The 15911-nt window shown below is 42.7% G+C and overlaps 1 protein-coding gene and 1 non-coding gene across 2 annotated transcripts; one reads left to right on the top strand and one right to left on the bottom strand.

The window, feature by feature from the left end:
* Positions 1-7875: 7875 nt before the first annotated feature.
* LOC115687231 (BAG family molecular chaperone regulator 2-like) lies at positions 7876-11739 on the top strand. Its single transcript, XM_030612719.2, has 4 exons — positions 7876-8379; positions 8491-8747; positions 10975-11121; positions 11325-11739. Exons 1-4 carry the CDS (start codon positions 8121-8123, stop codon positions 11496-11498), a joined length of 837 nt encoding a protein of 278 aa, XP_030468579.2. The 5' UTR covers positions 7876-8120; the 3' UTR covers positions 11499-11739.
* Positions 11740-12271: 532 nt separating this feature from the next.
* TRNAQ-CUG (transfer RNA glutamine (anticodon CUG)) lies at positions 12272-12343 on the bottom strand. The gene has a single exon. It is a non-coding gene; the product is annotated as a tRNA-Gln (tRNA).
* Between the last annotated feature and the right edge of the window lie 3568 nt (positions 12344-15911).

Raw genomic sequence — 15911 nt, forward strand, 5'->3', positions numbered from 1 at the left:
GTCCAACGGTGGGCGGGTCGGGTTTGAGTCGGGTAGAAAATGATTCGGTCTAAATTGATTCATTTTCATGCAATATGAATTTAGTGGGATTTATACCCGACTCGACCCGATTCATATTGCTAAAATATTTATATATTAATTAAGATGTCGGCCATTTCTTTACGAAAAAATCCGAATTGGTATTAATATAATGTCATCCGACGTGACTTATCGAGGAAATGAAGCCATCCAAAATGAAACCCTAATCCCATGTCGAAATCAATTGAAATGCATGAACATCTCGATTTAACATGAGTTATTTCTTGAGTGAGTAAACCTAACTATTCATTCGACGGTCTTTCAATTTTGGTTTCGAGGTCGAGCCTCCCGTTCAAGGTCAAGCAACCTCCAATAAAATGTCGTGACAGTTTAAATTTGAGTTCCAACTTTTAATTTGAGATTCCGCCCCAAGAGAGAGATGTCGACACGTGTTGTGACCGACAACTTAACGAGCACCGATATCCGTGTCAACCGATATCGCCCAATTTTGTGGCATGGGGAACACATTGTCTACAATTTGAAAGTTCGGGTGCTTAATTGAACGAGAAAGCTCCTATATGAGATTCCTCATTGTGCAAAATTAAAATACGAGCGATATTATACACCCGAAAAAAAGAAGAAGAAGAAGACAAAAAATACTTCAAGTCTTTGAAAAATAAAAGTCATCAACTTCTAGGAGAAGAAATCGGGAAAAGCAACAAAATTTGATAAGCAAATGCCGTACTCCGCAAGTCGAGTGGTACAAGTCCTTCCGTATAATTAAATAATGGAATGCATAGGGTCCGCTAGGAATTAGGTAACGAGATTAATGTTTTGTTTGTTTTTACTAAAGATGATTAATTTAGAAAATATTTTTTTTAAAATTAATCGCTCATATTACCTATAAAAATGAATGAAGAGAAAATATTTTTATCTTAAAATGTTTAGGCGACAATTACGCACAAGAACCCCAAAGCTAGAAGCCGTTTTCTTTCCTTTCTCTCTTCTTCTTCTTCCACTCTATGTAGATCTCTTCGTGCCCAGCAGAATGGTGATTGGTGCATATGATATCCCAGTTGTCATGGATTTTCTTAACCCTTCAAGCGCCATCGCCTCTCTAGATTGGGAAGACGAGAAGTTTGTATGAGGTCAACCGCCACCTTCGACCTCAGGTCTACATATAGACTGAGGAGTCGAGGTCGTGGAGAAGAAGAAGAAGAAGAAGAAGGTGGAGGATTTGTGGCCATGATGGTAGTGTAACGGGTAATAGGGAAGCAATGACCATGACTACGGCGACGATGTGGACGACAATGGTGGGTGCGACGGTGGTGTCGACACCGGTTACGAAAGGGGAGAGAGATTGGTTTGGGGTTTTTTGGTAGGTACAGTTTTTTTGTATTTGGTGTACACCTCGGTAATTGAATACCTCACCACCTTCATGATCCTAACTTGATAATTTTATATTAAGTCAGAACACGGTCAAACATTAAGTCTATGTTTGGTGCATAGGATAAAAGTCGCGAATTTAATCATATGTGGTCACAGGATAAAAAAAAAATTGGCCAATTTAGTGCTAAAACCGTTTGACAATTTGCCAAGTGAGTTATTTCGGCCAATTTTGGCCGGAAATCGCTGACGTGGACGTTGGTCGTCCTACATGGTACGACTAACGCTGACATGGACAATATTCGTAAATTTTTTGAACTTTTTTTTATATTTTTCTGAATTTTTTCTTTTCATTTTCTTTCCATTGTAGCCAGCGGGCGAGGGCCCTCACCATCCGCGAAGGCCTCGCCTAGGGCCATCGCAGTCTCGCTGGCTGCAAGCATGGGCAAGGGCCTTCGCAATCCTACTAGCTAGGGCCTGGGCGAGGGCCACAACCCTTGCCGACTAAAATGAAAGAGAAAAAAGAAAACAATAATAAAAAATTCAATTTTTAAAAAAATTGCAAAAATTGTCTATGATAGCGCTGGCTGTGCCATATAGGACACTCAGCATCTACGTCAGTGATTTCCGGCCAAAATTAGCCAAAAAGACTCAATTGGCAAATTGTTTAAAGTTTTATGACTGAATTGGCACAAATACAATAGGTTGAAGACTTTTTTGCTAATTTTCCCGAATTTCTCATGTTTATGGTACACGTGGGCCAATGCGCAATAACCACCATTTCAACAGTCGATCATCGTCGCCTTTTTGCCATGAGCGGTTGTTGTTGCCTCTAACCACCACCGATCGTCATCGCTGGCCAACCGATCGTGTTCCCATCGAAGATTCCCAATCGACATCTCCACCTCCACCTTTGCCCAAATCTAGTTTGATGACGGAGCTTTCATTCATCGACCATTTTCATTCAAAACTTGCATGTCCTCTCAGATACATATACACTTCACCTCCGATGAAAAGTTTCTGCCTTTTCCGCAATCTCTCATCCATTCATGTGTTGTCATCATGGAAAATGAAGAAATTGAGCGACGCATTCCATCTCTTGCTTCAATTCATCAATAGAAGTATGACGTGTTCGTGAGACAATGGCACGGCAAGTTGAGGTGATATCAACGGCGGCTTTACAGGCAGGGCGGCAACCAACTTGGTTTGATGACAACGGCGTAAAGGTGGAGGGGGGAGCAAAAAATGTTGTGTTATATTCGTGTTATTGTTGACCATTAACCAAACACCGTATAAATAGTATAAATTCTATAATTATTTTATATTCTATCCAATCTTATCCTATCTGTCAAAAAAGTCTAGACAACCCAATGCAACTTTAAGGGTGCGGAGAAATGCGGACAAAGTGGAGGGTTCAAATTTTCAAATTTGACTGTGCATTCAATTTCCACATCACCACCAACTCTTGAGTTTGTTGGCACGTTTAAGTTGGCTACAGAAGTTTCTAAATGCTTGAATTTTACTAATTTTACTGTTATAAAGCGATGGACCTAAGCAATGGATTTGATACACACCACCAACCACTTATGGCCGAAACAACCCCTTCCATTATTGTACTCTCTCAAACTATATAAACGCCTGCCTAAGTTACATCATTGTGAAAACTTTGATGTTCGAACCACATAATGTTGAGATAAAAATATTTATAGTATTTACACCACGTGAAAATTCACATCATAAACGAATAAATTGAAAAATAAAATGGACACGGCATTGTTGTAAATCCGAAAAATGGCGGGTTTCAACTTATTTCATGGAACACTAATAGACTGGAAAACCTACCCTCGATTATCTCTTGGCAGCCCCATGCCTACCATAATTCTCAAACCCAATCCATCTCAATCTTTTCGGTCGGTCTCCATGGAACGAACTATTTGTATGGATGGTTCGGTCGGTTGCTTTAGACCCGACGGGTAGGATAATCATTCCGGTCAAAAGTAGTCCATCTCAACTCAATTGGTGTACCGTGGCTTTTATTTTTTTTTCCTATTTCCAATTACTCCTTGTATTTTAGCACTTAAGATTCGAGTTTATTAATACTAAACCATTCAAATCTCGACATTTAGATATAAAATTATCTGCATATTGTTGATGATTTCCGAAAACCTTAAGAGAAAAACGAGAAGAATTTCATACGAGACTCATAGTCCAATCAAGCACAATTCTCAAAATGTAGGATGATAAAATTTTGAAGTAGGCGATATTAAAGTCCTTCTGTGATCGAATATGGTCGGAAAACTGGTAGATGAAATGGTAATGTACATGGAAGCGGATGGAAGCGGACGTCGAAGCAACACTCTTGCAATACTCACCTAAACTTACATCAAATTCTTGGGCCCCAACAACATGACCTTGCGTATGAACATTCTTGATTTCCCCCCTTCTCCAATGAAATCGAAATACTTAAAAGCCACCCATCCAAAAATAATAATAATAAGAAATACTTCAAAGTCCAGTTCATCATGACTTTTGGCAAAATAAATAAATAAGGTTAATACCACGAAAAACTCCAAATCAGTACATCTGTGATAAATTTACCCCAAACTATTTTTTTGACTGCTAAAAATCCTAAATCGGTACACATGTAACAAATTTACCCCAAATTAATTTTTTGACCACCAAAAACCCCAAACTGGTACATTTGTGACAAATTTACTCTCCATTGGTTTCCATTAAATTGGATTAATACCACAAAAAATCACAAACTAGTAAATCTGTAACAAACGGAGGGTGAAACCCCAAATTGGTACACCCGTCAACTACAACATATTGTCCAACTCAGCAATTTAACGGTAATATTTAACGGAAACTAACATAGGGTAAAATTGTCACAGATGTACCAGTTTAAGGTTTGAGGTGGTCAAAAAATTAATTTAGGGTAAATTTGTCATAGATGTACCAGTTTGGGGTTTTTTTTGTGTGGTATTAACACAATAAATAAATAAAAGTAAAGGCAACAAAAAGAAAAAAGAAATAAAAATTGCTAAGAATCAGTTATTTCTATCTAAACCAATCAGGGCAATTAGTGATGGGCCCTATACACTAGAAACCCAACAGGCCAACGCCCACATCCAATCGATGATGCCCTTCAGCTCATCCGACCAATCAAATTTATCCATGTGTAAGATGCAACATGGCATAGAAGAATAAGAATTATGGCATTGCTTTTTCTGTTGTGCAAGTGTCATGAATTGTGATTCTCTCGTACTCTTATACCCTTGTGAGTTAAGCTTAAGATTATTGAGTGAAGAATGAGTGTTGCAGAAGGAACGAATACAACTAGGTTGTGGGAGTGGTGTGAGGATGGTTGGTGTTAAGAGTTCTAGGATGGAACGAATATACTCTTAAGAGCTCTAAAGGCGGGGTTGGCCTCCCATGCATAAACTGGTCAGAAACTGATGCTGCTCTCTTGATGAGATCATGGCAAGCCGAAACCAATTGTGTTACCTAAAATATTATGTGTGTATCATTCGATGGACTAGACGCCCGAACTTAGCTAGACGTGGTACGATCTGATACGAGAAAACTATTAATTGTATTGTTCTTCAGAACGACTACATAACGAGAGCTAGTCTGGTGTGAATGATCCATTAGGCACCTCACGGACTATCCTGCAGTCAAGGAACTATCGGCCTGTGACAGATGGTATTAGAGCAGGATCCCTCCAGTAAGTGAGTTGAGCCGGATAAAACCTGTGGTCTACCCAGTCCTATGATGGCGGAGAGTGAATCGCCAGGGCCAAAAATTGCTCGGACAAAATGCGGCTCTTAACTAGCTTCTAGGATGATAATGGGGGCACAGCAAAGAACCGATTCCTCATTGAATAGGGAAAACATTCTTGGATCAATTTTATTAATATCAAGATGGATATGCTACCATGTTATTAACAAGGAGAAAAACCTTCATTGATCTGCTAAGATCATGAGAATCCAGAAGTAGGCGAAGAATGGTGCTGCCAAAAAGGTGTAGTTGGGAATGTCACACTTGTTAGGGAAAGCACAAGTGACCGAAGGTGCCAAACGGCTCTGATCGAGAAAACCACCAGTGAAGAGTAGTTGTTTTGTTGGGCGAACGTCCACCACTCAAGTAAGTCCCGAAAAAGCGGCTTTGATAGTCAAGAAGTGATGCAAGTAAGCGACAGAGCAATTCTTAATGAAGGCGTTATGGAATTGAGTGAGGGAGAATGTCACAGACTGTGATTCTCTCGTACCTCTGTACCCTTGTGAGTGGAGATTGGGGTTATCGAGTGAAGAGTGAGAGTGCAAATGGGATGCATACAACTAGGTCGTAAGAGTGGTGTCAAGACGGTTGGTGCTAGGAGTTTTAGCATGGAACGAATATACTCTTAAGAGCTCTGAAGGCGGGATTGGCCTCCTGTGCACAAATTGGTCGAGAGCTGATGTCGCTCTCCTGATGAGGCTATAGCAGGCCAAAACTAGTTGTGGTACCTAAAGTATTATGTGTGTATTGCTCAATGAATTAGATGCCCGAGCTTAACTAGGCGTGGTACGATTCGATACAAGAAAGCTATTGGTTGTATTGTTCTTTGGAACAACTACATAGCGAGGGCTGGCCTAGTGTGAATGATCCGTTAGGCGCCGCACGAGTTATTCCGCGATCAAGAAACTGCCGGTCCGTGACACAAGCATTTTTGTGACTAGAATACTCGTACTTCTACGTATGTCCGTAATTTTAATTTTAAAAAAAATTCCCAAGCATTTGCTGAATTTCTGGAGAATTAATTATTTTGTATAATTAAAATGAGCTATACACATGTAAACTACAAGGTGTACATGCTTGGATAAAAATACTTTAGTTTTGGACTTATCTCATTTTTATCACTAATTAATGATTTAACTTGTTAATTTTCTTTTACGTTTAAAATAATTTTATAATGCCATCAATAAATACAAGATTGTTCTGATTTCCAATCAGATAGAAATAGGGTGGTGACCGAAATTCATACAATATCTTTAGACCATCTATTGATTTAAATGTTCCCATCGTAACATAACAAACATTTTTTTATTTATGATACAATTGACTTTTTTTTTGTTGCTAAAATATGATACAATTGACTTAAACTCATGGTGCGAAGTTATCCCGTCCTACAAAATACTATACCTGTACATTACTAGCAAATGTAAATGCATATTCCTCTTATAAAGATTTGGGTTTGCATTATGAGTATTGCTAAGTTCTCCAAAACCGACATACTGAATTGGCACTAATATTTTAGCGGTGTTTTAGACCGTAAATTCACTCTAAAGAAGAGAGCCATATCCAATACTTAATAAAGCTATGCGACATCACTTAGTATATCGATTAATATTTCAATATCATTAGAATGTGCACTCTTTATGTCTACTCCAAAAACTCAAACATATATGTAGTGACAATTACCTCGAGCATGTGATGTGCATATTATCATACTTGAAATTGATGGGGTAATCATAGAACCTTGAAATTCCATTGTTAGGATAAAAGCATGGGTTGAAAAATGGTGAAGCAAGGACGGGTCGGTTCCACAAACATATGTACGAGAGTTCGACGCCTTCTTCCAGTAGCACTCAATTCGTACTTAATATGTCAAATTGAGCTAAAGAGAAATCTTTTCCAGTCACGAATATATGGATCAAATATAAGCTTTCTAGGTTCAGAAGGAAGGGCTATAATCGTTACAGCTACATATCTCCTATTTTTTGGGAACACTTATCTTGGTATCGATCTTTCTCTTTCATCTTTTATCTTTTCATTAATGAATGAAAAGTACGGCTCTTGCCCTGTCTTTATCGTGTACATACACAATTTATCGATTGAATTGATGGGCAAGAGAGCCGATCTCGCCTTTGCCGATCCGCTCGGGGAGAGTTCTCACGATCGCGACGTAGCAGGGTCGGTCTCCCCAAGGCTATGACCCACCCACCGTTCGCTTTGCTAAGCAGTATGCTCGGGATAAAAAAGACAAGGTGGCCTCCGACATAAAACACAAGGCGAATGTATACTCAATATAGGATCTCTAGGGAGCAGGATTCGAGCCCACAAACTAGTTCGGTGCGAGCGGATAAAATTTCGAAACAAAGGGGGTCGGAGCTACACCGACGAGACCCCGTGCACGCCGGACACGGCCGAGCACCGGCCCCGGGTGTCGGCCGGATGCGTGTTCGGTTCGCCCTAGATGCTTCCTTCCTTGGACCGTCGGCAATCTCTCTCCCTCCCTCCCTCCCTCCCTCCCTCCCTGTGCTTAGCTGTCAGCACAAGCTCAGCAGACAAGTCAACACACGTGGCACCCCTCCCATTGGTGCACCGACGAACAAAAAGAAAGAGAGAGCACTACTTCACTTCCATGGTTTTGGTTTGTCTACATGTACATATATCGTCACTCTCTCTCTCTCTCTCTCTCCAACACATCATCGTCACATGTCCGTGCTTCGACAGGACGCGCCCCACGAAAACACAAGAGAACCACCACCACGCAGCGCTTGTGTCGGCAGAGCAACCTCGGTCATTCCATCTCCTAGAGAGAGATAGAGAGAGAGTGTGTGTCCAGGACGTCACCAGCATTTCCTCTCGTTTTCCCGAGAAAACCTGCCACGGCCCAATCGGGAAAGCACCGAGAAGACGTCGGGTTTCGTGCGTTTTCTTTTCGGGGAGAGATGATGAAGAGAAGGTCTAACGTGCACGGAAGGGTGAGCGAGAGCTCCGCCGCCGCCGCGGCGGTCACGTCGTCGTCGTCGTCCTCCTCCTCGAGCGCCGCGAGCAGAGACGAGGAGGTCGAGTGGGAGATGCGGCCGGGAGGCATGCTGGTGCAGAAGCGGGCCGGGACCCCGGATCTCCCCGCCCCGAACGTCCGGGTCCGGGTCGCCCACGGCGCGATCCGGCACGAGATCGCCGTGAATCCCCAGGCCACGTTCGGTACGCACATTGATCCGGCGACACCGGTCCCGAAGAAGATAACGTTTTTCTTTTTATCGCCCCCCCGTTCTTCAGTTTACTGTGTCTGTGACGCTGGCTCTTGGGGGACAGGTGAGCTGAAGAAGCTGCTGGCGGCGGAGACGGGGCTGCAGCCGGCGGAGCAGCGGCTGGTGTTCCGCGGCAAGGAGCGGGACGACGGCGAGTACCTGGACACCTGCGGCGTCAAGGACCGGTCCAAGGTCAGCCTCGTCCAGGACCCCATCAGCATCGAGCGCCGGCTCGTCGAGATGCGCCGCAACGCCAAGATCCAGACCGTCCACCGCGCCGTCTCCGGCGTCGCCGCCGAGGTCGACAAGCTCGCCGACCAGGTAATTCCTTCTTCAATTCAATATCATCGTTCTCCACCACCGGTGATTCTGACTATTAGGGGTAAAAAGATCAAGGAAAATTAAATATATTTTGGAAAACAAGATACTTGCCTTTTTATGTTGATCATAACGCAATACTAATTACTAAAAGAACTTGGCCATCGAATAATCACGCATTTAAATCTTGTATACCGGTTTTACTGTTGTGCCACTGTTCGCTTCGATGATGGCCGAGAGATTGTGTTGTAAGGATGCATTTGTTTCGCGCAAAATACATGAGTTGAAAAATATTTTCATAAAAATAATTTTCGTATCGCTTGAAATAATTAGTCAACGAAAAATATTACATTATCGACAAAAATTTACGCCTAAATATTTTTATGGATGATGAAAATATTTTTTCATTCTTTCTTGTAATAAAGTTTCTGGTAATAAGCGATTATTTTTATGAAAATATTTTTAAAATTTTTTATTTTTCGTGAAACAAACGGAAGCTAAACGTCCCGCTCCCTCTTCGGCATGAAACTACACTATTGTTCTTGTTGGTCATGCATTAGAATAATAGTTGTCGTGGGTAGTTCGGTCTTTTCCCGGGTCGACGCCGGTTTTAACCCTTCGCTTTAAAGGGTATCTTGCACTTTATAGCATCTTCCTAATGGTTCTCAAGCGATCGATTGGTTTGGAAATGACAGTGAGAGGTGGAAGTTCAGTTTGAGTGGCAGTGTTATTTTCAAGAGATCTTTCCCTTAAAAAATTTCGGGTAAATTTGAAAAGTGAAAGTGAGATGCGTGGGCAAAAACGTGGATTATCTCAATGTGAACTTTCGTGAGCAACAAATTTTACTATTTTGCCGTCAAACAAAGCTACTTCACCACCTTTCCTCTACCAAAGAGGAACAAACTAGTGGGTTCGGGGGGGGGGGGGGGGGGGCAATATCGGAAGAATGGAAAAAAGTGAGTCGAATGGAGACTTTGACCTGATATTATGGAGCTGTAGGGACATCTACCCTCCCATGTTTGGCCTTTCAAATTTGGCAAAATCCATCAACCCAAGTGGTTCTAGGGTTGGCAAATAAGGTAAAAATGAAACCGCCCCGGGTCATGCTAGGAGCTCGGCGCCGCTACGGGAGAGCTCGAGGGACGAACCGGAAACCCTTCACTAGAGGAAGGGCCGGACTCGCCGCCGGCTCAGCCAGCCTTTACTCGGGCGGGGGCTCGAGTCATAAAACCTCTTGTGTTCGAAATCTATAGCGCCTACGGATCTTACCTGCTCTGATACCACGTTGAAATAAAAAGGGACGTGCTTACTGATAATTCGAGTATTTTAATTTAATATAAATATTCCGTAGCGTCTTCGAGGGATCTTATAACGATACCCCGTAGTTCTAGTGCAAATTGCTCATCTTCCCTTTTTTTTAACCTATTCATTTGTGTTTGGGTTTAATCTATCAAGGGTCTCTAAGATTGGGAGATGATTGGAGAGGGACAAGGGTGGGTGGAAAACAGTTGCATTGTCATGATCACGCATAGCTGGCAACGTTGTTTTGTTGTGGGGGGCCAATGTGGCAATGACAATGGAAGCAACCACATTGGTGGCTTTTCTGCTCCACCAACATCAATTGTGGGAACAATTTCTTGTATGCCATCGAACGCACGTGAGACCACTCCATATCGGTCGTTCGATACGGACCACAGTACGTCCGTGTGAGATTCATATGATTTGATACTTCATATGGAGCGGGGCTCACATACTTAATTAGGGGTTGTGAAGTTGAGGTTTTGTTTAAAGTGGAGTCACGTGACGAGGGATTGCAATCTCCGAAATGGTGTCTAGTTGCTTCGTCGGAACGTTGCTTACGAATCCCCTCGGCCCTTGACTAAAAAGGGAACGAGGTGGTGCGTGATGTATGCCTGATCATAGAACGTTGTCTCTGGGTCCATCGGGCGGGTCGGGACGGTCCGTTTTGGGTGTCTTTCTTTAACGTGGCGGGCGGCGCTTAAGAAAGCGACTCCCTCCTGAGGATTATTATCTTGTCGTCCCGACCCGTCCGATCCGGTTACGGATATTAGACGTGGGGCGACCTATTCGGTCCTTTTCCTCCTCTCTCTCTCTCTAATCGGGTATAAAATGTGGACCATAGGGTTCTATATGATTGCTACTATATTTCAAATGGTTTCTGCTGTGTAATATGAAGAGAATTGATGCAAACTGTCCGCAATGTGACTAGGTCTCTGCCATCGACAAATCGATCGCCAAGGGAAATAAGGTCCCGGAAGTTCAGATCACGACGCTGATAGAGATGCTGATGAGGCAAGCCATCAAGCTCGATGGCATCTCCACCGAGGGCGACACCGCCCCTCTCAAGAACTTGCAGGTACGCGCCGTGGCGACCCATTTAAATCTCCTCTCTTTCTCGCGTCCCCCCATTCAATTGATGCTTTAGAAGCAACGGACAGTTTTATCTGCTCGCGTCTCTTTCGATGAACGTCGATGTCCATTTTCCGAAATGCATGCCTTATGTACCAGTACTAGAATTGGATTGAACAGTGACATGATTCTCCATGGTTGTTCCTACAGGGAAAGAGAGTGCAGAAATGCGTCGAGACTCTCGACGTGCTGAAAGTATCGAATGCCAGGATAAAGCCCGTGATCGTCACGACAAAGTGGGAGACATTCGATCATCCCCCGACAACGGTGGCAGCGCCGGCGGCAACGACTGCTGCCACGAACCCATGGGAATTTTTCGATTGATCTCTGATATATGTAGTAGTATTCCTCTTTTCTCTACGTTTCTCTTCTTTGATTTTTGTTGTGTAAATTGGGTTGAGAGAGACATAAGCGAGCTGCATGCTTGTGGGTTCAACAAATGAAAACCTAGAGCTTTCTTTCTCTCCATGGTCTTTTGCCAAATAAGGGACTGGTTATCATACGCGCGCTAGAAATTTTGTCATGCAAGTAGTGATTTATGAATGCTAAGATGTTATGCTGCACATTCATCTTGTATCAGATGCAAATGGTCGATGCTTAGATTAGTCGTTAACTTTATATCTTGGCGAACAACTACCTCGGCAACGGCGGCTGTCGCGGTCACCGACCCCGCGTCTGCGCCGAGCTTGTCTCGCCCTATAGTGGAGCTCCGCCTGGTGCACTGAGCTCCCCCTTGTCGCCATCGAAGAGCTGCTCATCAATGGGGACGAGCCCCCGAGCCTTAAAGCGCGCGCATGTGGAGCTCCCTGGCAAACCGGCGAGCTCGGTTCCGGTGGAGCTCGTCGATCGATGAGTCGGGCAGAGAAGACCGACCACGAGCTCTCCCTTCATTATGAGCCGTGTTGCTGGAGACGAGGGTAGTAGAGAGAGACGACAACGGACAACAGAGCCACGGCCCGGAACAGGGACGGCGGTTCGCCGGCGACGACGGAAGCGGAGGACGGTGGCAGCCGGTCTGCATTTGGGGTTGAGGGGCCGAAGATTGGAATCACGGAGAAGACTTAAATTGAAATGTAAATGGAAATAAAAAGGGAAAAAGGTCCCACCGAGATTTGAACTCGGGTTACTGGATTCAGAGTCCAATGTCCTGACCACTAGACCATGGGACCATTTTTGTCTGAATACCCACTACTTTTGTATCTCATTATGAGTTTCTCTAGGTCACCTTCGTCGGTAATCTTAATTTTTTTTTTTTTTGGTCAGCAAACATTATATCTTATACTCATTCAAATAAAAGTTTGCGACAATATACAGGCTTCAGAACAAAGCAATTCCAAAAGACAAGTAGGGGATAAGCGACCCAATTAACCGGTAAATATTTATTACGGTGGGCTTTGGCGACCCAATCCGCAATTTGATTACTTTCTCTTCGCAATGGGTCATCTTTAAATTGCTGAATAACTTTGCACGGCCTGGGCTTCGGTGATCAATGCATAAGCTTCCCAACTCACTTGATCTCGCTCCTCGCTCATCACCTCCACTGATCGGTCGATCCGTCTCTAACACGATCTTCAGCTCACTTTTTGCTTCAAAATGTTTTAGGGCTTCAACAAAGCAGCGCCTCCACTTGAATCGCCGACGAGACCGTTACCGATCGAGCAAACCCATCTATCAAGATACCCCGGCTGTCTCTAAGATACACACGCAATGGCCCCTTCCCATGTTTCGACAACAAAAGACCCATCTACGTTAATTTTAATCACCCCGGAGGAGGAGGGGTCCAAATCGGAGGTAATTCTTTTCTCGTGTTTGCGGTTTTCCATTCGTTTTCTCGACCATTTGCTGAGGTTTTTCTCCGTGGCGATGGCCGAGATGACGATGTGTTGGGGTTTAACTTATGAGCTCGAATACCAAGTCGTTCGAAATTTCCAAATCGCACAATAATAGAGCAAGGAGCTCAAAGGATATAGAGGTATGTTTAAAATTCAGCAACCATTCCTCTATCCGAGTCACCGCGTACCTATCAACTTCAATATTTACCGAAGGGTTGTTCCATATTTGTCGAGTCCGGGGCATAGCGTAAACAGATGCTTTATGGATTCGGATTCTGTTGACATATCAAGCAAGTGGCTTCGGGTATGATCCGTCTTCGAACCGATTCTCCTTAGTTGCGAGGGCGTTTTGGCAAACTTGCCAAAGAAAAATTTGATTTTGGGTTGTAATTTTGCCTTCCAAATTCTATTCCATAATTCTCTGGGGGTTTGGTACGACGTTGAAGCTTGATTCCGATTTGGTGTTTCTTTTTGTGCTTTGATGTTGTTATAGGCACTGGTGTCCACACCAATTTGTCCTCTGGAAGTTGGGGGTTAATGGGAATGGCTAAAATTTCCTGGGTTGTTTCAAAGTCAAACACCTCTCTCACCCTTTTTTCATTCCATTTGGCTTCCTCCCTGACCATTAGTTTGGATACCCGAGTTGGATCCTCTTTGTTCGTAGGCCCTCCAATCAAGCCTCTCGACAGCCACTTATCTTCCCTTATGTTGATTTTCTCACCATTTCCAACCACCCATCGAATTGACTGACTGATTACATTACGGCCTAAAATCAAGCTTCGCCATCCCCATGAGGGACTTGAACCTTTTTTGCATGTAATAAATCTGTATGAGGATAATACAATCCTTTAAAAAGCCGACTCCGAGAGAGTATGGATTCGGATTAGTCTCCATGCCTGTCGCCCCAATATTGCCTCATTAAATGTAATTAAGTCTCAAAACCTAGGCCACCTTCATCCTTTCTTGCTTTAAGAGTGTCCCAGCTTTTTCCAGTGTAACCCCTCCTGTTTTCGAATTTTTCCGCCAGTAAAGCTGCAATTTTCCTTTCAATAGTTCGACAAATGGATAGGGGGATTTTGAAGATGGACATTGCATACTGCGGTAGAGCTTGCACCACTGTTTTAAGGAGGATTTCTTTCCGCCTTAGAAAAAAAATTTCTTTCCAACCTTCCAATTTCTTATTGACTCTATCGAGGATCCAAGCAAACATTTGTTTTTTTGAGCAACCCCAATCGGATGGTATTCCCAAATACTTCCCTATCTTCTCTATCTTAGGAACTCTCATTCGTATGTCATATTTCTTCTTAATTCCCTTGGGCAGTCTTTTGCTGAAAAACATACCCGACTTGTTCGATTTAGTGCTTGTCCAGACACAAAATAGTATTGATTCGAACCGCTGCCACATTTTGACACTCAACAATCTTTCCTGCAAGGAAGAGTATTAAATCATCCGCAAAAGTAGGTGAGATAAAGTTGGGCAGAAGTGGTTTAATTTGATCCCTTTGATACTTCCATTTCCCACCGCTGTCTGCAGCAAAACAGATAGCACATTAGCCATAATGATGAAAAGGTAGGGAGAAAGGGGGTCACATTGTCTTATTCCTCTAGTAGGATGAAAGGTAGGTAAAGGTTCCCCATTCATTTTAACAATGTATGAGACTGTGGAGACACATTTCATAATCCTTCCAGTGATATTGAAATTGCACAAGCTTATAGGGCGAAACTGATCTAGCTTATAGGGCGAAATTGATCTAGCTTCTCTGGATTAGGAACTTTAGGAACGAGGGTAATAAAGGTTTTATTTAATTCAGGGTTAAGATTTCCTGAACTAAAGAAAAGTCTTACCTCCCTGAATACTTCATTTTGGATGTCCTTCCAGTGATATTGAAAAAAATTTCCACTCAAGCCATCTGGTCTGGGGGCCTTTAAAGCGCCTAGCTGGAAGGTTGCCTTAGTAACCTCCTCAAGAGTTACTTCCCTGCTTAAATCCTGGTTGACCTCTTCACTTATTAAGCAAGGGATACCTAAATCTTTCGTAGCTACAGCTCCTTTTATCGACTTTTGCTTTCGAGCATTTGTTGTTTTCTTTTTTTGGACCGAAGTTTCTAGTTAGTAATTGGGATATGTGCTCTAGAAGTCATAAAATTTATCATGAAAGTGCAATTGAGTCCTAAAACTTGCAAAAAAGTACACTCATGTTCTTAAACTTGTCAAATTTGTGCAATTAAATCTTTCCGTTAACTCCTTAGCTAACGAAAAATACTGACGTGACTTTCAATCGATGAAAGAACTCTATGTCGATGATCGCGATTTCTCACCCATCATCGACAATTGTAAACATTGAGTTCAAAGCACTTATTCGATCTAGGATAGATTTCTTTATAAGAAACATTGATTAACTGTTAATTCGAGAAGCACGTGGCGGAGGAAATCTCCAACAACCTGGGAAGTTTAATGTGGGAGTATCAGGCTCTATCATCAACCCTCAAGCTCCACTCATGTCGTGTTGATCAAACCAACCCATTAGTTATTTATGTAGGCAAAGACCAATTTCGGCTACACTTAATAAGTTGGGTTCAAGGTTGAAGTTGTCAATTATGCAGAGAAGTTGTTAATTTGATGGATAAGTTATCAATTTCGTCGGCATCAATCAATTACCTCGCTGTCGATTTACAAGCTTGTTGTCGATTCTGAAACAACCAATTGACCACCTCACATCCAAAGGCCGTTCTGATAGACTTTCATAGCTATTTGTTCAACTTCTAGGTGTCTGTTTGACTTCCAAGACTGGGACACGAATTTAGAGAGTCATATCAAGTTTCAATGCATCTAATGATTAATTAAATGCATTTAGCCTTAGCTATCTAGTCTCTTAATTCATAACTTTTATTAGTCTTTATTGTAA

This window comes from Syzygium oleosum, unplaced genomic scaffold (genome assembly GCF_021117445.2).
Source record: "Syzygium oleosum isolate NSW1041296 unplaced genomic scaffold, Sole_v2.1 Sole_v2.18, whole genome shotgun sequence".
NCBI classification, from domain to species: Eukaryota; Viridiplantae; Streptophyta; class Magnoliopsida; order Myrtales; family Myrtaceae; genus Syzygium; species Syzygium oleosum.